The 20,832-nt window shown below is 45.7% G+C and overlaps 2 protein-coding genes across 8 annotated transcripts in view; one reads left to right on the forward strand and one right to left on the reverse strand.

Moving 5' to 3' along the window:
* Positions 1–11,582, forward strand: part of ELAVL3 (ELAV like RNA binding protein 3) — a 76,617-nt gene extending 65,035 nt beyond the window's left edge. For 2 of the 6 annotated variants that reach the window (XM_081845433.1, XM_081845434.1), the window contains exons 6-8: positions 6,481–6,519; positions 9,629–9,957; positions 11,197–11,582. In XM_081845433.1, coding sequence (XP_081701559.1) covers positions 6,481–6,519; positions 9,629–9,957; positions 11,197–11,234 — 406 coding nt within the window. In that variant the 3' untranslated portion in view covers positions 11,235–11,582. Of the gene's footprint in view, positions 1–6,480; positions 6,520–9,628 lie in introns of all 6 variants that reach the window. The other 4 variants (XM_081845435.1, XM_081845438.1, XM_081845436.1 and 1 more) reach the window with 4 other exon arrangements.
* Positions 11,583–17,090: 5,508 nt separating this feature from the next.
* The window catches only part of PRKCSH (PRKCSH beta subunit of glucosidase II), a 39,695-nt gene continuing 35,953 nt past the window's right edge, over positions 17,091–20,832 (reverse strand). For both annotated transcript variants that reach the window (XR_014152066.1, XR_014152067.1), the window contains exon 19: positions 17,091–17,219. The gene's annotated coding sequence lies outside the window, so the exon portion shown is untranslated. The remainder of the gene's footprint in view (positions 17,220–20,832) is intronic.

Here is a 20,832-nt window from a genome sequence, read left to right on the forward strand (position 1 = left end):
GAGGGCTGAGAGTTCAGGTTGTTCTTCTCCTCACCCGGTCCCTGGCAGCTGCCGCCCTATGCTTGGGGGAAACCTAGGACTCAGATACCCAGCCTCATCATTTGCCTGTATGTTAGAGCGGAGTGTCCACAGGTGTGGCTAGTCTCTAAGTAAACACAAGGCAAAGGTGTGTGGTTGAATCCTCTGCCACCTTCCAGTGTCCCTTTAGCACAATCTCACTGGCTGTTCCTTAAGAGATTGCCTTCTGTAAAGCTGACCCGTTGGGCTTGGGCCTTGTTCTGGTACTGCTCTGTGCACTTCCTTAATGTACTGTGGATCAGTGCACCTTGGGGGGCTCCTGGATTTCCTCCTGGACTCCCTCCTTCTCTTGAGCCCATGCCTTACATTTGGGTCTTAATAACGAGGCAGACAGGAACAGTACCATTCAGTGGCTACCTCATGCTGAGTTCTTCAAGGCAGGAAGGGACCAAGTTATGAGTCTCTTTCAGATTGTTGCTATGCTGAATTGGAAAAGATTACAGGGCATCTGGTCTACCAGATGGTTAGAAGCGGTCTGTGTGCTCCAGTGATGCTCACCTGAAAACTGCTAGGATTGGTGGTGGCGAGGCCAGGCACTTCCACTGTGAGTGGGCCTCTTTGTGCCGAGCTGCGTTTTCCCCTAGTAGTTTTACTGACCCTGCCGCTCCACTCCAGAAGTAGCCACACCTCAGTATTCAGTAAAGGGACGGTTGTTGATATAGCTTGAGGTTCTGCTGGATCTAGAGGGCAGTACCAATGTGTGCCATTTGCCAGTTGTATTGTGTTCCTCAAGGCAGGGTTGGGACAGATGAGCGTCCAGATTCTTTTTGTGTGGGGCAGGTCCTGTAAGAAACAGGAAATTCTTTTTGTACATTGTTTTGGGAATCATGATCCATGAATTCTCATATACAGTGGTACCTCGGGTTAAGTACTTGATTCGTTCTGGAGGTCCGTTCTATACCTGAAACTGTTCTTAACCTGAAGCACCACTTTAGCTAATGGGGCCTCCTGCTGCCGCTGCACCACCGGAGCACAATTTCTGTTCTCATCCTCAAGCAAAGTTCTTAACCCGAGGTACTATTTCTGGGTTAGCAGAGTCTGTAACCTGAATCATATGTAACCCGAGGTACCACTGTACCCCATTTCCTTTTTTTCAATTTGTAGGTAAGATGGGGAGGGACAGATTATGAGGGCCACCTGAAGGTCTGCAGCAATCCCTAAGCAGCCCCTTAGCCCATTTGGATTTGAAAAGTCTTAGGCAAACTGAAATAAAGCCTCAAGGCTGTTAACCCCCCATTCCCCGTGATTTGGCATTGAATGCCTGGTTGCATCTGAACTCCAGATCTGCATCACATGTATGTTTTCTCCCATGTTTTTCATTGATTTTTTTTGTTATCTGCTGTTTCACACGTGATATTTTTCCCACATGGCATCGAAAAACACCCTGTGTACACCTGCTGGGTGTGATGATGGTGTATATGTCTGTTTTCGATGTGACTTTCATGTGTGGCAGCGTGCATGGATTAACACAGATTTATCTTCATGCCCAAGCAGGAAAAAGAATCATGTGCGAGAGAACTGTTCACTTCTTTTTCAAAGTGATGTCATTTGAGACTCATTATGTGGTACCTACTCATCACATATTTATTCAGCTTCATACTGTCCCCAAATCTCTGAAGTTGTTTATCTTCCTAACGCTCTAGGATGGCTGGTAGTCCCAGCTAACAGCTTGAGAGCTGAGAGGGAAACTGAGATACGAAAGCTAGGAGATAAATGGCACCTTAAACCTAGGTTATGGGCACACAACGGAATGTCTAGGCAGGCTTTTTTATAATGAGAATACAAAGCTGAAAATGAATGAACTGCAGCTAAAATATTATGTTCACTTTTCCCATGGTCTAGTCCTTCCCCTTCTCACCTTCCCCTAATATTCTTAAGAAGGTGTCTTCTCCAGTCTTCAGAGAGTAGCTGGAAGTGGGGAGGCAGAAAAAGGTCCTCCTTTCCTTCCACACTGTGTTTTTAATCTGAAATCTTAGGCGCAGTACTGCGCCCAGAGCTCAGAAACTACTCGCGCTAATGAAATCCCGTCGCAAAACGCGTCTAGAACAATGGGAGTTTCAAACACTGGAAATACCCAGGCTTTGATAACACAGGGAAGTTCATAGCTGAGGTGGAACCTAACCTAGGTCTTGAGCTCTTCATGTTGCCCACCAAGCAGTAGAAGTTGTGTTGTGCATCTCAAGCTAAATAGCAAGATTAGAGCACTCGCTGCAGGAAGTGGCTGTGTTTTTAAAATAATTCAGCCTGCTGCATCCAACTGGCACAGGTGGGGAAAGTGCAGTGGCAAGGAGAAACACACAGAGGCTTGTATTAGGTGGCGGTGCTCATCGTGATGGATTTGGGCATAGGCTGTGCATATTTGACCCAGGATGTGGGTGGCGCTGTGGTCTAAACCACTCAGCCTCTTGGGCTTGCCGATCAGAAGGTCAGTGGTTCGAATCCCCGCAACGGGGTGAGCTCCCGTTGCTCGGTCCCAGCTCCTGCCAACCTAGCAGTTCGAAAGCACACCAGTGCAAGTAGATAAATAGGTACTGCTCCGGCGGGAAGGTAAACGGTGTTTCCAAGCATTGCTGTGTTTTCGGTGTTCCATTGTGCCAGAAGCTGCTTAGTCATGCTAGCCACATGACCCGGAAAAACTGTCTGAGGACAAACGCCGGCTCCTGTAAAGCCTGTAAAGCAAGATGAACGCTGCAACCCCAGAATTGTCTTCGACTGGACTTAACTGTCAGGGGTCCTTTACTTTCTTTTTTTACCCAGTAGGAAAGGTGGTTTGGATACTAGAATCTATATCAGGGCTTGTGGAGGAAGCTTGTGGTAGAGCGGGTGAGCAGCTGTGCCCTTTGGACTTAAAAACATTTTGAGTGCAGCAGGGAACAGAGGTTTTTCTAGCCTTGCTTCCCCAGAGGACTGTTATGGGTGTTTCCTTCGTTTCTTGGAGAAGGAAATTGCTGCGATTGGGAGGTAGACTTCCTGAACTATTCTGTTGCCCGTCTCCGTGAGGCTGAACCGGTAATAATCTCCTTTTGCTGCCTTATCATCTGAGCAGAAGACATTTCTGTTGCACTCATGTGCCTCTCTGTCACCTTGAAGGGTTGCTTCGAAACCAAAAAGGCCATAGGTTTAGATATATCGATATTGTAACCGGAGCCTAGAAACAATGGATTTTAAAATCTATATATAGAGAGAGAGGTTAGTTGCCACTTTGGTGTCTGAGAACAGGAAACTGAGTATTTTGAACAGTATCTTGCACAATCCTACCTTCTGTTGCCTCTCCACATTCCATGTCCTTCAGGTGGTAGGCGAGTTCTTCATATTTCTTTCCTCCACCCACCCACCCACCTTGGCCATACTCTGTGTCCACTTCTTGCTGGGATGGGAGCCCAAAGGATTCTGGGCTGTGTCTGAGAAGAACCGACTTGGAGTAGAGGGTAGGCCTGTATATTGCATTGAATGTGCCTAGCCCCAACAACCCCCTCCCCGCCTTCCTGTTTTGCACAGGCATCAATGGCAGCTTCTCTTCCTGGAGCAAATAGCACCTTTACAGCAGGGAAGGATTTTTTTTTTTTTTGTCAGGATGGTGGAAGTGGGGCTGGGTTAACCATGCACATACAAACACACGCATGCTATGCCATGCTACGGGTGATATGATAGTTTTACATACAGTGGTACTTAATTTGTTCTGGAGGTCCGTTCTTAAGCTGAAACTGTTCTTAACCTGAAGCACCACTTTAGCATATGGGGCCTCCCGCTGCCAGAGCACGATTTCTATTCTCATCCTGAAGCAAAGTTCTTAACCCAAGGTAATATTTCTGGGTTAGTGGAGTCTGTAACCTGAAGCGTATGTAACCCAAGGTACCACTGTATTGTCTATTTTGGCCCTAAAGTGTGGCAGGGGCTGGGAGAACTCCTCAGGGTAAAAGGACTGCTCAAAGTTCAAGGAGATTCTTGTATCCCAAAGCCCTGCCTCACTTTTGGTTGAAGTTGTGATGAATTTAAAGGAGTGGGTTTTGGCTTCCAGGCATGTTCTATGGTGCCACTGAGTGCTCTGTAATTGTTCTGTTTGCCTTCTCCCATGGAGAGCAAAATGATCTTGGGTTGCTAGTAGGCTAGTTCAGTTTCTGTCCTGAAAGGTCTAATGTAAGCTGCCATACCCAGGTTTAGAATCTGGTGATTCCTTCTCCTCTTTCTTAGAGATGTCTGTGGTGAATTTCCCTTTTAACCCCATCAGCTAATGCAGGTACATTCCGACAATTCAGGTAGAGAGAAACCACCAAATGGAATTACAGTGGTACCTTGGTTCTCAAACTTAATCCGTTTCGGAAGTCCGTTCCAAAACCAAAGCGTTCCAAAACCAAGGCATGCTTTCCCATAGAAAATAATGCAAAATGGATCGATCCGTTCCAGACTTTTAAAAACAACTCCTAAAACAGCAAATTAACATGAATTTTACTATCTAACGAGACCACTGATCCATAAAATGAAAGCAGTAAACAATGTACTGCGGTCACACTGTCAATCAATCAGTAGCTGAGCTGGGTTCCACACAGTAACACACTAAAAAGAGCCGCAAAAACAAAAACACAAAATAAATAGCAAAAACAGACAGAGCTCAGCATAACACTCAAAACAGAAGCATGGCACCCAAAATGGAAGTGTGGCACTCAAAACTGAAGTTTTGGCACTCAAATTGGAAGCATAACACTGAAAACGGAGCATGCTTGACTTCCCAAAAAAGTTCGCAAACTGGTACACTTTGCAGTGTTTGGGTTCCAAGTTGTTTGAGTACAAAGGCTTATGAGAACCAAGGTACCACTGTACTGTGTAGAAGTGAGGAATACAGTTTTCCAGAAGGCCATGTGTCTAAGCCCTTCCCAAAAAGTGGGATTATCAACCCAGCTACTTTCCCACAATCCAGGTCAACTTTTAGCTATAGTATCTAAAACATACTTTTATCAGAAAGAAAGCAATAACAATACACTAGGAAAATTAAAATAGCCTCTCTGCCTACTAGATGAGGAATTTTGTGCTGCTGGAAGGCTTTTCTGATATCTCGCTTCTTCCTTTGGTCCAAAAGCCAATTTAGGTCCCAACAGGCAGGATAAATTTTGGTTCGGTTTGGTGAAGTAATGGACTGAATTGTAGGTTCAGGTCACTTATGTTTGAACTCCCTGCTCATACATATCCGGTGGACCCATTCGCAGATGATGTTCATAGGCATGGCATCTGCATGGTGTACGACATGCCATAACATGACACACATGCAAAAGTCATACATATGCATGGAACGTGCGGACGTAGATATTTTCTGTGTCTTGGCTCATTAAACTTCCATTTATGATGGAGCCACAACATACATGCTAATAAACACATACATGGATCTGGGAGATGTTATGTTTCACCCATTAAATGCTCTCTCCCGCATGTGCAATCTAGTTTATTAGAAATGCACCTCATAAGTAAGGCCTGAATATCTGCACTAGAAAAAATACTCCCAAGTCCTATTACTAAGATATAAAAATTGTGCTTCTGAAATGTGTATACTGTATGCAATTGCACCATTTGGGGAGTTCTTAGCAAGATTTTGCCTTTCTGCATCGCATTCTTTGAAGAGATGAGATTCTGGAAATCCAGATATGTGTAGCTGATGGGATGAGGGACCATTTTAAAGGACAATAGAAGCAAGAAGGCCAATAAGGAAAAGTACTAATGCTGGTAGCTTTGACCACTGGAAGCTCAGGCAACCTGCAGGTTTTCAGATCTTTGCTAGCAACTATTAAGACTAAACTCTTGCCTTTAAAAAATAAAGAGTAAGGCAAGCTGCCGAAATTCCATGGCATGATGGTAATCATGCAGATTCTTAAGCAAATGAATTGAAGAAAATTCAGAGTTGCTGCATGAAATTTGGACACAGCTCTGCAGAGGAAAGTAAGTCCTAACAAGAGGGGGTGGCAAGTTGTAACTGTAAATATGTTTCCCATGTTCTGTTCTAGGTGTTCTCTCTCTCTCTCTCTTTTAAAAAATGATTGATTATTACCATAATCATCATCATCATTTCTGAAATGCAGACACCGTTGCCCTTAATTAATTAGTGCCTGCCCATTACCCATGCATCTCAGTATGTGAAAAACAGATTATAAACAAACAAAATAGATGGAGATCCTTTCCCATTGCTGTTCAGCATAGATATATATATACATAGATATATATATATATTTCCAAACCTAAGACATTTAAATTCCTCCAGGGCCTCCAAGTGCAAACAGCAACCTGTGCTTAGTCTCAGGAAGCAAGCGCTGCCTTGCTGCGGCACTAATGGCCAAGCCAGATGGCACCGCAGGACCCTCTTGTTACGAGATCGTCTACTAACAATGGCCTCTCCTCGTCTTCCTCTTCCTCCCACAGGCTCGACAATTTGCTAAACATGGCATACGGCGTCAAGAGGTAAATAGCCTTCAAAAGCCTACGCTCCTCGCCACTCCCCCCCTCCCTCCCCACCTTGGCCCACAGCACAAGGCTGGATTTTAAAAAGGTGATTGTCAACTCAGCCCCAGAGGCGAGAGCCCCTACCCCACCTCGGCCTTAACAGTGCAGCCGCACTCATCCTTTTAGAAAGCAAATGTGGGTGTCATGATTAGACATAACATTGGTAGTCTCCTAAGGTATCTGACTGTTTTTCTTAACCTTAAAGGAGAAAAAAACGTAGACAACTTTATTTGTGGTTGCTTGGTTCAATACCCACCCCTCCCCAATACTAATTTTTTAATTTGTAATCATTTCCCCTCTTTTTTCTTATTCCCCCCACCTCCCTCAGCGAGCATGGGAATTTAAAAGTACTATAAAAGTTAAAACAATAGAATCCCTCCATCTTCTGCCTTAGGCCTGTGGAATTTGGGTTTGTGTGTCTTGGGGGACACACTACAGACCTTTCATGCCTCTCTTTTCGTTCTGTTTTGGGTTTGGTTCGAGAGAAGGGTTTGCTGTTTTGCTCAGATGACTGGCTGTTCTTTATATAATTTTTTTTTTTTTTGGTCTTGTGTTTATCTGTTGTCACTGTGTTGGGTGCTTCTTGGTTTCATTTAGTTGCGTTCCTTGAAGGACAGAAATTAGACAGTTGCTCCAAAGGTGAATTGGGAAGGCGGACAAACTTTATACCAAAGACAGATACATCTGAGAGCTAGAAGGCTGTCAAACATGTTACAACAATTACTGTTTATATTTCACGTCCCAATCTTCCTTCAAAAGCTCAGAGCAGCTTAAATGGAGCTCTCTGTAGTTCCACATGCAGGCATTGAGCAAGCTCATTCCTTCTTAGGTCCAAAATTCCTAGGCCCCAAATTGAGCCTGTGTCGTTTTAAGTGGTTGCTATGCCAGCATCCTTCATGAGTGGTCCAGTCTGCCCTGGAGATTCCTGGCAATGCCCAGCTGTTTCCTCAGATTCAGCAAGAAGAAGCTTGACTCTTCTGCAGAACTGCCTTCCTTCACGCCTCCTGTTCCCAACAAGATTAGAGGGGAGCGTTGTTGTTCACAGAGAATTTTCTATGCAATAGCACAATCGTGTGCATGTGTTTATTCTGACGTAAATCCCACTTAAGTCAATGGGGCTTCCTTCCAAGTAAATGAGCATAGAATGATTGCCGCTGAAGTCAAGTAAATTAGCAGACACTTACACGACTGCTCTACTGCAGCAGGCTGGAGGTTGAAGATATTCTCTGCACAGAACCACTCCGATACATTCACTTCAACCTGTATTAGGAAAGCTTAGTTGCAGCAGGCAGGTAGTATTGGTGAGCCATTCAGCAACGAATAACAGTGTGTTCTGGATCAATAACAAAAATTACACATCCATATACAGAGTTGTGGTGTGAAACAACCCAGAGGGACGCAGGTGGCGCTGTGGTCTAAACCACGGAGCCTCTTGGGCTTGCCGATCAGAAGGCTGGCGGTTCCAATCTCTGCAATGGGGTGAGCTCCCATTGCTCTGTCCCAGCTCTTGCCAACCTAGCAGTTCGAAAGCACGCCAGTGCAAGTAGATAAATAGGCACTGCTGCAGCGGGAAGGTAGATGGCATTTCCGTGCACTCTGGTTTCCGTCACAATGTCCCTTTGCAGCAGAAGCGATTTAGTCCTGCTGGCCACACGACCCGGAAAGCTGTTTGTGGACAAACGCCGGCTCCCTCGGCCTGAAAGCGAGATGAGCACAGCAACCCCATAGTTGCCTTTGACTGGACTTAACTGTCCAGGAGTCCTTTACCTTTTACCTGAATCAACCCACAGATCCAGGTTATCCAAACATTTCAATTTTCTTTCTTTCTTCTCCCCCAAAACTGGGGTGGACAAGGAAAGGGAAGGAAATAACTGGAGCACAGGTGGTCACCAGCAACATGTCAGAAAACAATAGCTGGCTGGGCGGGGGGAAGAGAAAGAGACATAGGGAAGTTTGTACTATACCTGTTCCTCACAGCAAGCTCTACCCCACATCCTGGGCAGGATGCACCTAATGAGTCCCATCACTGGAATCCCTTGTGCAATGGGCTTTTCCCTCCTCTCCCCCTTCCCTGTGCCAGAATTGGCTTTGGGGGGCTTGGGAGAACCCCCATAAAGAGTGCTCAGGGGTGGAGAGGGGGGGTCATTTCGTCTGGCAAGCTGAAATGCTTGAGCTGACTGAACAATTGGAAGAGCACAAGATTGAATTCCTCCCTGTTTCATTAGAATCATTTCTAAGATGTTATTTGCTACCATGAAGTTTATAACTTGGTGTGGGGTTTTTTTAATTTGTTTTTCTTTAAATGGAAAATGAGATTCTCATTGTGCCAGATTCTGCATGGGATTCCAATTTCAGGTCTTGCATGATGAACTCATTCATGCACAGGAAAAGTCACAGTCTTCTTTGTTAGGAGCCCTTCCATTTTACCCTTGAGGTTACTTCGTTATTAGAGCCAAGAAACCTTAAGGTCAAACAGGGAGACTCGTGGCACACTTGCAGGCTGAACCAAACTGGGGGAACATCTAGCACAGGCAGAAATACCCTTGAAAGAGTATGAATTAAAATGTCACCTCACCTAAAACTGTGGGGGAAATTACAAAGGTAGGCTTGTACAGAGGTACCTTGGTTGTCGAATGCCGTGGTACTTGGACGTTTTGGCTCCCGAACGCCGCAAACCCAGAAGTGAGTGTTCCAATTTGCGAATGTTTTTCGGAAGCCGAACGTCCGACGTTGCTTCCGCAGCTTCCAATTGAGTGCAGGAAGCTCCTGCAGCCAATCAGAAGCCATGCTTTGGTTTTTGAACTGTTCCGGGAGTCAAATGGACTCCGGGAACGGATTAAGTTTGACAAGCAAGGTACGACTGTACATCAAATTCAACCTGAAGGATCCAGGGCTTTTGGTAGGAACTGCCTGTGCCCTTTCCCTCCTGCCCCTTGGAGCCAAGGCTTGTAGGAGTGAACTGCCGGTGCCTCTCCCTTTCCCCTGAGAAGTAGGCAGCGCTTTTCCTAACCTGTCCATATTGCAGTGAGCTCATGCTGGTAGAATGCCAGCCTTACACCCAAAGTAGTCCTCTCTCCTTGATCTCCAGGTTCTCTCCCATCACGATCGACAGCATGACCAGCCTGGCGGGAGTCAACCTGACAGGGGCCTCCAGTGCCGGCTGGTGCATCTTTGTGTACAACCTCTCCCCAGAGGCCGATGAGAGTGTCCTGTGGCAGCTCTTTGGGCCTTTTGGAGCAGTCACCAACGTCAAAGTGATCCGCGACTTCACCACCAACAAGTGCAAGGGCTTTGGCTTTGTCACCATGACCAACTACGACGAAGCAGCCATGGCCATCGCCAGCCTCAATGGCTACCGACTGGGCGACCGAATCCTCCAGGTTTCCTTCAAGACCAGTAAGCAACACAAGGCATGAGCGAGCGAGCGGGGCGAGAGAGATGGCGGGAGGGGTGGGGTGGGGTGAGCGGCAAGGATGCTGGAAAACAGCCCTCTTCCCCGACTCGCCACGAGAACGGAAATGTTCATTGACTCAAATGTTGCAGAATATTTAAAACAAAACAAAAAACCGCCAGACACCGTGATCTTCTCTGGGAAGCAGGAGGCTTCTCCCGCTCCCCCTCCCCTGTGCCCGACAGCCCAGCAGGGAGCACGGACGTGGCAACATGTCAGCCACCTTTTGAAAACCGATCCCTGCTCTTGGCAATGTGCAGGGGAGACATCCACTCAGAATAGAACACCTCTCTGTTTCTGTGACCCTACTGCGCCCCCCCCCCGGTCCCTTGTCCTAGGCTTTTCTAATATACTTTACCCAAGTCAGAAGCTTTCCCCAATCTTCCATCCTTCCTTCCCTCTTTGAATTCTGACCCCTTACGTTGTTCCTTTTGATGGGCAGGTTTCCTGGCCGTGGGGGGGACGGGGACGAAAACCACTCTCTCCTGTAAGGTGGGATATAGAAACACTCCCGACTCTCTCCCCCCCCCCCCCCCATATTGCGGATCAGCAAATCCAAGAATTGTCATGACTGCTTTTCTGAGCTAGCCTAGGGGGGAGGAGTTACAACAATCCAGCTCACCACTTTTGTCCTTCTTGGATGCAAAAAAAAATAAAATACAAAAAAGTACAAATGTGGTGGGTGGACAATGCTCTCATCTCATCCCTTGGTCTAAAATGTTAGCGATATTGTTTGTTAATCCTACCACCTTGCCTGGCCCTTAATTAGAATGATGTTGTATTTGGGAAATAAACCCAACCCCATATGTCCTGAACGGGGGTCCTTCCTGCCTTTCCCCAGAGAAGCCTCATTCCCTGGGGGAAGAGCAAAGGCCCCATATATATTTTTTTCTGCTCTGTTTTGCATATCAGGTTTGATAATTTGCTTACGTCCTGGAATTATTTGGGATTAAAGTAAGAGCGTGGGTCATGGAGATAAGCAAGCGAGAGAGGCCAGGGACCTGGCACAGTGTCCAAGATTCCTAGTCGATTAATCAGGTTGTGTGGACTAGATGGGTCAAGTTTCTTTTTGGGTCAGAAATATGGACTTGAATCAGGTGGTGGTACAATTTAAACCTGCTGTTTTGCCTCCTCTCCCAAAATCAAGCCTTTCATTCTTTCATTCTTTCTTTATAAATTTTTAGGCGAAGAATTTGTTAAGACCAAGCATGGGGCCATCTGAGAGAGAGAGGAGGGAGCCAACCCCCCACCCCCAAACTCTGTTAGTTGACTATCCTGATAAGCTAGAAAGTTGTTTTTGATTAAAGGGGGGGGGGTACAGGAGTGGGAATGGGCTGGTGGGTGAGTTTTCCCTTTCTCTTTTTCAATGTTAGATCAATCTAATGACTGAATGAAAGGGGGAAATGATACATTAAAAAGCCTGAAATGGGAAACAAAACGAAAACAACAGCAACGTTTAGAAAGATTTTAAAAAAATCTATTTTTATAAAAAAGGAAAAGAGACCTTGTTGGAAATTTTTACTGGGATTCTTGAACTTCACACACACACACACACACACACACACACACAAATTCAAAGGGAGAAATGGAAAGCAAGTCACTAAGTGCTACTGCTCTACACACACCAGTCATTCATTCCCAATGGCCTTTCCAGACAAGTGATGGGGATGTCCGTATTGTATCAGATTTCACAGATACAGGTAGCTTGGAGCCACACAAGAGTCTCCATATAATGAACTGGGATTTTGGCATCAGCTTTGTTATGGGATTGATTGAGTTGGGGGATAGCCATAGTTCTGAGCTGGGACGGTTTCTTCCTGGAAGCTGAGCCTTTCCTTCCCTTTGCTAATTCCACCCAGGTTTGCAAAACGACGGCAGTGCAGCAGTTGGGGTTGAGCCTGGCTTTGTTGCAGGGAGGGTTTAAACGCCAGCGAAAGCAACTGAGCCCACCAGCACAACTGTGGCGGCTCACAGTGACTGAAGGCATTTTTAAAAGCTTTAAAAGCGTGAGAATTAGAAAGGAAACCAAGTTCAGTTAGTGCCGTATAGACAGGTGCTGGGAGCAGGACAGAAAAGACATGGCTTTTTCCAAAGGGTGGTGTACCAACAGATGCCAGCTGCTGCCAGTTGCATAGCAGCAGTTTCACAAGTACCCCAAACAGCAGTGAGTAAGGCCCATGTGCTTTCTCCACACCAGAAGCATGCTGGGAAGGTAGCTGCTTTTCTTGACCTATCGTCTTTTTCCTGCCACACCCTCTCCCTTGCCCGCATCCCCAGTTGCCTGGAAAGCCTTTGAGAGTCTTGTGCAGGAGCAGCACTTAGTGTCTCAGATCCCAAAGGTTTTGGATTGTTCTGTCCCTCCCTTAGCTGGGCAGAAGAAGCAGCAAATTGCTTTCAGGATTCTTTTTTCCCCTAGCCTTTTTTATTTTATTTTAATGCTTTTCTTGTCTTTGTGTGTCTTGATAGGGGCTGCGGACAGGGCAGAAGGGGGTGCAGTCACCTTACGGCTTTTTGCAACCTCCCCACCAGACTTCTCTCTAACCCACCCAGCCCCTGCCAAAGGGACAAAAAGCCTAGGAAACACTTTATTTCTTTAAAAAACAACAATGGTTTAGGCTGTGTGCTTAATACCAGCATTAGTTTTACACACGTCCATTTTCAGAGTTGTTTCCCCGCTAAGATTTCTTTTGGCTTTTTCATCGGAAAAGCCATCGAGTGAAATTTAAAAGAAGCACCCCAAAACAGTTAGTGCTGCTAGAGCATGGAAGCTGATTTGTGCAGATAGGTTTGGTTCTGCAGGAAAACCCTGCTGCTGGTGGGTGGGGAAAGAGGGGCTCTATTCACCCACCTCTCAATGCATGCCTGATATCTACCCTTAGCAAAGAGACAACATGGTCCTCAATGGGGGCACGGTTGCAAGCAACTCCTCTAGCTGTTGCAGAGGACGCAAAGCCTGAACTGTCTCAGATGTCACTGCCCACTGCTGGCGTGCCAAGGCTGTTATGCATGATGCTGCAAAACATCTTGGAAAGAAGAGAGTTAGATCCGCAGAGGTCCGTGTACGACGCAATGGACATCAATTACGGGAAAGTAGATTAACATTCAGTTTCCCAAAGGCAAGGCAGCTTGATCCAATTTGGGAGGCTCCTGGGCAGTCCATTCAGTGTAGTGCTATAATGATGGGCTAAGTGCAGGGGCAATCAGAAGAAGGATCATGAAGGAAAGGCAGGGAGCCTCTTATTTTGAGGGGCGTCTCTTGTTTGACACTGACTTCTGGTAGTATCCCACATCCATATACTGTAACTAGAGTCCACATCTCCAACAGTCTTAAAAATTAAAGGGTTCTCTTTATGTTAATTATGGATCCAGCCGTTTCATGTAAGAGACCAAGGACAAGTTGGATAGGCGGGGAGTAGGGAAAACTGGTCCAAAGAAGGTCATGCATCTGGAGGCTGGGGAATCTGCAAATGCTCCCCCCTAGGAGCCTGGCATTGTACTTCAGAAGATGCAACAGAAGTGGAGACAGGCTGACTTGGGGCCTGGGGGGGGGTGTGAGATTGTCTGTCTTGGCATTTTCTGAGGAAGGACTAGAAAGGGAGCAGCGAGCACTTACTAGGGAGGCACCAATTCTTCTCCTTCCCCTACCATTTGAGTGGACGCGAGGCAGAACATTTTCCACTTGCCCTTTCCAGGCAGCTTAATGCAACCAAATAGGTCACCTCTTTGACCCCCTTCGCTGTTCAATGGAGATCTCGGGGCTGTTTTGGCAATGTCTTTGCTCTGCTTTGTCCATGTGGCTCCCTAGAACAGCTGAGCGCAAGTCACACTTGGCCAAGGGAACTGCACGGCCCGGCTTGTGGGGCAGATGAGTCCAACTTGATTCCTGGTGGTTGCTATCCACCGGGGGTGGGGGTGGGGGTGGGGGGGTGATGGTGATGCCACAAGGGATGGCTGTGCCACGCCTTCCTTTTCAATAAGGGGCACAGTTTTCTGTTCCTCCTCCGCCTTCCTAGGTGGAGGCATTGGCAAGACCCAACAGTCAAGTGTCCATCTGGGCATTTGATAACTCCGTGTTCATTCTTTCTCTTGGCTCACTCAAGTCAGTTCCGTTTCCCACTCGCCCTCACTCCGAATTAGCCACATGCCCTGGCAGCTCTGAAACGGCACCACCCTTTCGCCCTCAGCCATTCTGCTAGATTTAGTGCCTGCTCTGCTGTGGCTGGTCCATCCCCGAGAGAGAATATGTCCCCACAAAGCCAATCACCTCTGTAAAGCAACACTGCACTTTGCCACAGTGGACTGCAGCAGCCGAGGTTGTCTTCTGATTTTCAGCAGAAGGTCTCTGGTGCGCTGAGCTGTAGGAGAAAGGATCGGAGCTCTTTCCACCATGCTGCAAGGCAGTTGTGGAGCAATCTGACCCGTAGGAAGGCCTTGCAATTCCCATGCTTTAAGATTTCTCTCAGGGGGCTTCTCTTTTCCTCTTGGCAGCAATAAACCTTCCAGTCTTTTGAGATGCACACTCCTGCTTGGGTTCTTGGTCCGAGGCAGCATGGGCCAGTGGTCACGGCATGGGCCAGTATGATTGCTTTGTGCTCATCTCGCAGGAGGGTGAGCGCCTCAGCCCACCTTTCTGGATCCTTGCCAAAGACATGCTTCTTGTCTGCTGGACATCTAGCTTTCAGCATGACATCTCCGCTCCGATTCTAAGCTGATGGCATGTTTTCCCCTCCACCCGATGTCTTGTGGTATCTGATCCATCGTGAGGGAGAGATTGGGGGGAACCCTTTGTCCATGTTTGGAAGGAAAAGGTACTTAACCAGGTTCCCCAGCAGAGATTTGGGTGCCAGTTTGGTGAAACACAACAGCTAAGTTTCAGCTAAGATGCCCTTTGAGGCTAAGCATTGAGACACCTCCTCAAAACTTCCTTCGGTCAAGGCACCCTATAATGCTCTTGGGTTGTCTGCAAAAATTGCAGGCAGCAAGAGCTTTTTTGATGTAGCCAGAGTGAGCATATGCATATGTGAGTGAGCACCTCTGCACATGCTTAAGGAAAAGGACGCATGTGCTCTCTGGCTCAAAAGGGAAGCCAGGGTGAAACTAGGATTCACCCCACTGGAGCGCAGACCTTTCAAACAGCTTCTGCTTCCGGCTTTGCCATCTAAGCTGTGACTGAGTTACTATCATGGCACCTAATGGCATCCTAGCATAAGCATCACCCCTGCTTGTTAACCATGATAGTGGGATGGTGGAACAATGCTTAAGGCTATTCCCTGATCAAACCCTGCAGGGACTGTGTAACCAGCCACCTATCCCACCTGGCCCTCCTGGATTCAGTCTCCGTCCGATTAAATGTCCTAAACATGTTGGCAAGTCTAAGGGCGAAATAACCCCATCCACCACCATCTTCAACCAAATAGACCTTGTGTGTCCGAGGCCGTGTTTATTTCGCGGAAAGCTAAAACTACACTGTACGTAACACAACCCTTGAAGGGAAGGAACTTGCTGCTCCAATATCTCACACCTTTGTCACGTAGGCCTCGATTCGAAGGCTTGGGGGAAGCTTCCCTGACAGTTCTAAATACCAAATCTCTTCCCATTGACCGTTGCCCATTGTAATTCCACCCCCCCCCCCGCGTTGTTGTTTTTTAACAACGGGATTAACACGCCTGAGGGTGTCATCTCTGTTACTGTATGTAAGTTTCCTGTGATATAGGAGGTGCTATCATGGAGTGGGTAGAGGGGCAGAGATGAGGTTCTTGGCACAGGCGAGAGTGTTCCACCTTCGGACCAAGACATCTCTTGCTCCATGGTCCTCCACAGGGAGCCTTCATCCCTTTCGAGTGTGTATGTTTGTTGAATGGGGACAGGCCAAAAACATTCACTTGGGACAGTTCCTCCACAGCACTGCCCAGCTTATTTTTTATTTATTTGGTATAATAGCAAGAAATTGTTTTTTTTTGGGGGGGGGTGATGGTGGAGAGAAATCTACTTAAGTTTTTCACTCATCCGGCAGCCACAAATGCCAAATACCTTTGGAGTTTTAGCCATTTCCGTGGAGGCATTGCCCGGTTTCTCAAATTAAAGCCAAAAGAGCCCAGGATGATTTTTTTAAAAACGTCTGAATCTTGCTCTCTGTAGGGCTGCTGCTTAAAAATAAAAAAGAATTTTTATTTTATTTTATTTTATGGTTGTCTCCCTTCAGAATGGAGCCTTCAAGTGGGATTAATCTGTTTGTAAGGGTTGTACTACACTGACATCCATGTCCATGTTGCTTTTTTTTTTTATTCCCCCTCCGCATACTTCAAAGGGAACGAGAAGGGAAGTTTCTCTTTAAAAAAAAAAAACTTAACTTTTAAAAAGGGGACGCAACTGCTACTGCCTTTTCCCGAGGCATCTCTTTGGATCTGTGTTCACAAATCACATCCTGAAAATGCACATCGGCTATTTTCCGTTCTTCTTTTTAAAAATTTATTTATTTATTTATTTTGGTTTGCTGAAAACAACGAAGTCATCGTTGGCACTTGTGGAGCAAGGGACTTTTATTTTCTTTTGCTCTCAAGCAAAAAAAAAAAAAGGAAATAAAATGAACAACATTTAAAAGACGAACTTAATGATAATTAAAACATTTTAGCATTAGTTCGAGTTTTAATTGTTTAATGATTTAGAAATTAGTTTAGGATTTCTTGATTTTTTGACAATAAATGTGTTCACTTGTGTTTTGTAAGAGTCTGTGGCAGCTTCTGTTTGCGATAAAATGAGAAAAAAAGAACAAAAAAACTGGCACCATTAACTCTTGTATCTTTTTGCGAATTTTAGCTTCTTGTAGTTTTTAACTTATTGTTAACTTAAATATTTATTACTGCCTTGTAAAAGTACATTTGTGTATATTTATGTTCTCATCAGAGTTGCAAGTTAAAAGGGAAATATTTTTTAATTTGCTGAGAAGTGATTATTCCTAATTTATTTATTAAATAGCAAACAAAAATTGAAACAACAACAACAACAATAATAATATAAGCTTAAACGACAGGCTCTCCAACAGGGCAAAGTGCACAGAGGTAATTTTTTCTTTTTCTAAAAAAAAACAACAACCTACAAATGTGGCATTTAGAACAAAAAAAAACTTTATAGGCAAGTTTGTTTGTGGGGTTCGATGTTACATCATCTACTTTTGTCTTGTTGGGAAAAATACATTTGAGTCTTCATCCTAATAGAAAGTAAAGGGGAGGGTGGGAGGGGGAAAACATGTAGCTTGTCATTTTCTCTATTTATTCTTGTGTTTTGTACCCTCTGCCCTTTACATGCTGCCACTCAGCATCCCTCCCACATGTTAAAAAAAGTTATTTCAGTGACAGTTTGCTTCTTTTATTTTAAATATTTGAGCAGGCACCACAGGCAGCTGAGATGGGCTGGCACAAAGGAAGTTTTTGACCCACTCTGGCTCTGATTCACTGAGATCTTTAAGCACAAGGGGAGATCTCTAGTCACGACAAATAATCTGCTGGATGGCTGGGAAGCGGGAATCTCCCAACTCAGGAAGAATTTCAAATGCGATTCACCAAACCCCTGGCAACACTGCAGAAAGGGAAGGAGAGGCTACTTGCTTGGGTTAGTAATGATATAGCGAGTGACTTTGGGAGCCACCAGTAAAGGAAACTGAAATCAGGCAAAGTATACAAAATCTAAAAGGTATATATGAGAAAGCTTAGAGCCGAGTAACACATTTGAAAATAAATTCTCTGAAAATTTAAATAATCAGGATGGCATTAGGTCAGCTTTTGCCAAGTTGGCGCTTTCCAGATACTGGGACTGCTGGGAGCTATAGATCTACGTGCTGATGGAACAAATGAAAAAAAAACTGAGCTCATGCTACTCTTTTGAGGCATTTTCTTTTCAAAAAAGCCCACTGAACTTAAAAAAAAAAACTTGCATTCTTGGCTACTGAATGAAGCTACTTCAAATCCAAGAGGGGCCAGGGTGGCCTTTTCTTCAACACAGCAACACAGGCCTTGAGAGGGCTGTTCCTCAAAATTCATCTTGGGGGTTTCCCGAAACTTGGGTCTCCAGATATTTTTGGACTACAATTCCCATTATCCCTGACCACCACTGGTCCTGCTAGCTAGGGATGATGGGAGTTGTAGTCCAACAACAGCTGGTGACCCAAGTTTGGGAAACCCCGGATTAGATGAAGGCTAGACGCCCCCCCCCCCCATCAGGTGGCTTAGTTACTTTGATTTGTGCCCTGCCATGTGGCCTCCTTAGAAAACCACTGCAGTAGCTGAAGAACTCCTGGGTGGGAGGGTCTGTTCCTGGGCTGTTCTCTTCTATCACTGGGATTAGCCTTTAATAATCTTAGAAAAGAGGTCATGTTGCAAACTCTTTACACTAGCAAGCCACAAAATTCGCTGGATTGTGGATTCCAAAGTGGACCCCTGCTCCGAATTGTACATGACTCCTCTCTGAAACTTGTTTGGCAGCATTCAGACCCACCTCCAGACAAAAGGAGTGCTGCCTTGGAGCAGGGGTCAGCAAACTTTTTCAGCAGGGGGCCAGGCCACTGTCCCTCAGGCCTTGTGGGGGGCCTGACTATATTTTGAAAAAAAATAATGAACAAATTCCTATGCCCCACAAATAAGCCAGAGATGCATTTTAAATAAAAGGACACATTCTTTAAAAAAAAAAAAAAATTATTAACCGGCCAATCAAATCAAATCAAATCAAATCACATAAATTCCGAATTACAAAGCCAAATTTTAAATTTTGTTGAGGGGACCCATATTTCAAGATCTGAAGGGGGATTCTGATCATCTTCTTGCTACTGCATTAATGTCCAAATCAGTCCAAACAAAGTTCACGATTCTATCCAGTCTTAACTTGCTGTTTCCACATCACCTCTTGTTCATATATTTTCTCTTTTTTCTTTATGATCTCTTCTGATAGTCTCCTTAAGCCGATAAACACCAATAATAATCCAGTGTGAATTTTTCCGTTCTTCCAATCCTCGAATCGAGATGGTTTCCATATATCATCGCCTTCATAGATAACAGCGCTCTTTCCATCATTAATTACAGAACTGTCGTTCTTAAGTCCTACTGAGGAGTTTCACCCACAATATAAAAACAGCTCTATTTCTCTATTTCTCCTCTCAGACTTAAGTCCTCTGACAGAACTTCCCAATATGGCGACAGCACTTTAAACTGCGTCATACCAAAGCCCTTATACATTCCACGCTCTTCTCAAAACATGCTTTGGTTCGAAAGTTTATCTCCACACAGCCTTAAATCCACAGCTTAAGTCCTTAAAACGACATTTCTGACTTGTGTGTGGGGGTTCTTGTTTAATCACATATAAGAAAGAAAGTAAGGTTTTTTCCCCCCTCCCCCATCAGTCCCTTTGCCATACCGAGTCTTGGCGTATCTTCTCGTGATTTATACTTGCTCCTTCGACTCTTCTTGTTTTATCAGAGATCTCTTCTGTTAGCAGTCTTTACTCCCCCTTCTTCCTTGAAATATGTGCATTTGCTTCATCCAAATTGTTTCTTTTGAAGTTCTTGCAGCTAGTGGCGCGGATCAGAGACGGCGTCCAGGAGCGCCGAAATCCCACAGGAGGGCATTGTGCCTAGTGCCCCCATCCCCACAAATCCGGGGGTGGTATAGGGCACAGCAGGCAAGGGCAGTCCCACCCCACAATCCTGGGGGGGTGGGGAGGCTATTTACTCCCATCACAGCCTCCAAATTACCTCGTGTGGGTCGGAGAAATGTTATTGTCAGCCATCTTCTGATGCGCCCCCTAGTGCCCCCCCCCAATAAAAGGACACATTCTACTCATGTAAAAACAAGCTGATAAATCTGCGGGCCGGATTTAGAAGGCGATTGGGCCGGATCCAGCCCTTAGTTTGCCTACCCATGCCTTGGAGCGTAGAGCAGGAAAAATAGCACAGCCCTGTAGCTGTAACAAGTCCTGTCTTCTCAATACCACTCAATATATGCAGGGAGAAGCATAAACTACCTGTGTGCATGATAGTGGGAGTGGAAAAGGTAGAAAAACTCCACCCCTACAAAGTTCTCTTGGTGGGTGGGAAATGGAAACCCACTAAAATTCTTTTGCTACCCACAACACAGCCTAGAGCCTGGCTCCCTTTGCAGACCATGCAGCCACCGAAATAACTTGTGTGCTTAAAGAACTGTTCTGAAACAGAGCCACTGAGCTAAGCTGCAAATTGGAAAGCACAGCTCCTTTAGGGAGCTTTGCCTCCAGTTCCAGCTAATTTGGTCAAGACACTTTTCCTTTGGCTAGCCAGCTCAGATCCTGATTAATTTCTTCTCCCGCAACCACACCCCTGCATCTGACTCCCTTCCCTGCATCTCGACGAGGGCATTTAGTGGCAAAACGAAATTCTCTTTGTGATCTGTTGCTTCTAAAATGGTCACAGCAATCAAGCCTCTTCTCGACTATATTTTTTCAAGTAGCAATAAGTGCCAGTTTGAGTTTACTAAAAAAAAAAAAAAGCGAAGTGGATTGAAACGGGGGTTGGAGCAGGGGTGGGGAGGGATAGAGAGAATTCTGCATGCCAACGAAGGCAGACACCAGAGAGCAAGCGAGCGAGCGGGGCTCGTGGCATTTCCTTATGTTTGCTAGGCAAATTTGCTTCCAAATGATGGGTCAGGGTGCAACATTGAAGGGAGCAGAGGGTTTAAAAAATTGTCTGTCTGTTGTAATGGCGAGATCCTAATAACCTTTTTACATGCCCTCCACCCTCCCCACCAATGTATTTAGTCATGGGGCATGGTGGGGCTCAGGGGAAAAGATAACAGGCCTGG

This window comes from Podarcis erhardii (assembly GCF_964252035.2).
Source record: "Podarcis erhardii genome assembly, chromosome: 17".
In the NCBI taxonomy this organism is placed as follows: domain Eukaryota; kingdom Metazoa; phylum Chordata; class Lepidosauria; order Squamata; family Lacertidae; genus Podarcis; species Podarcis erhardii.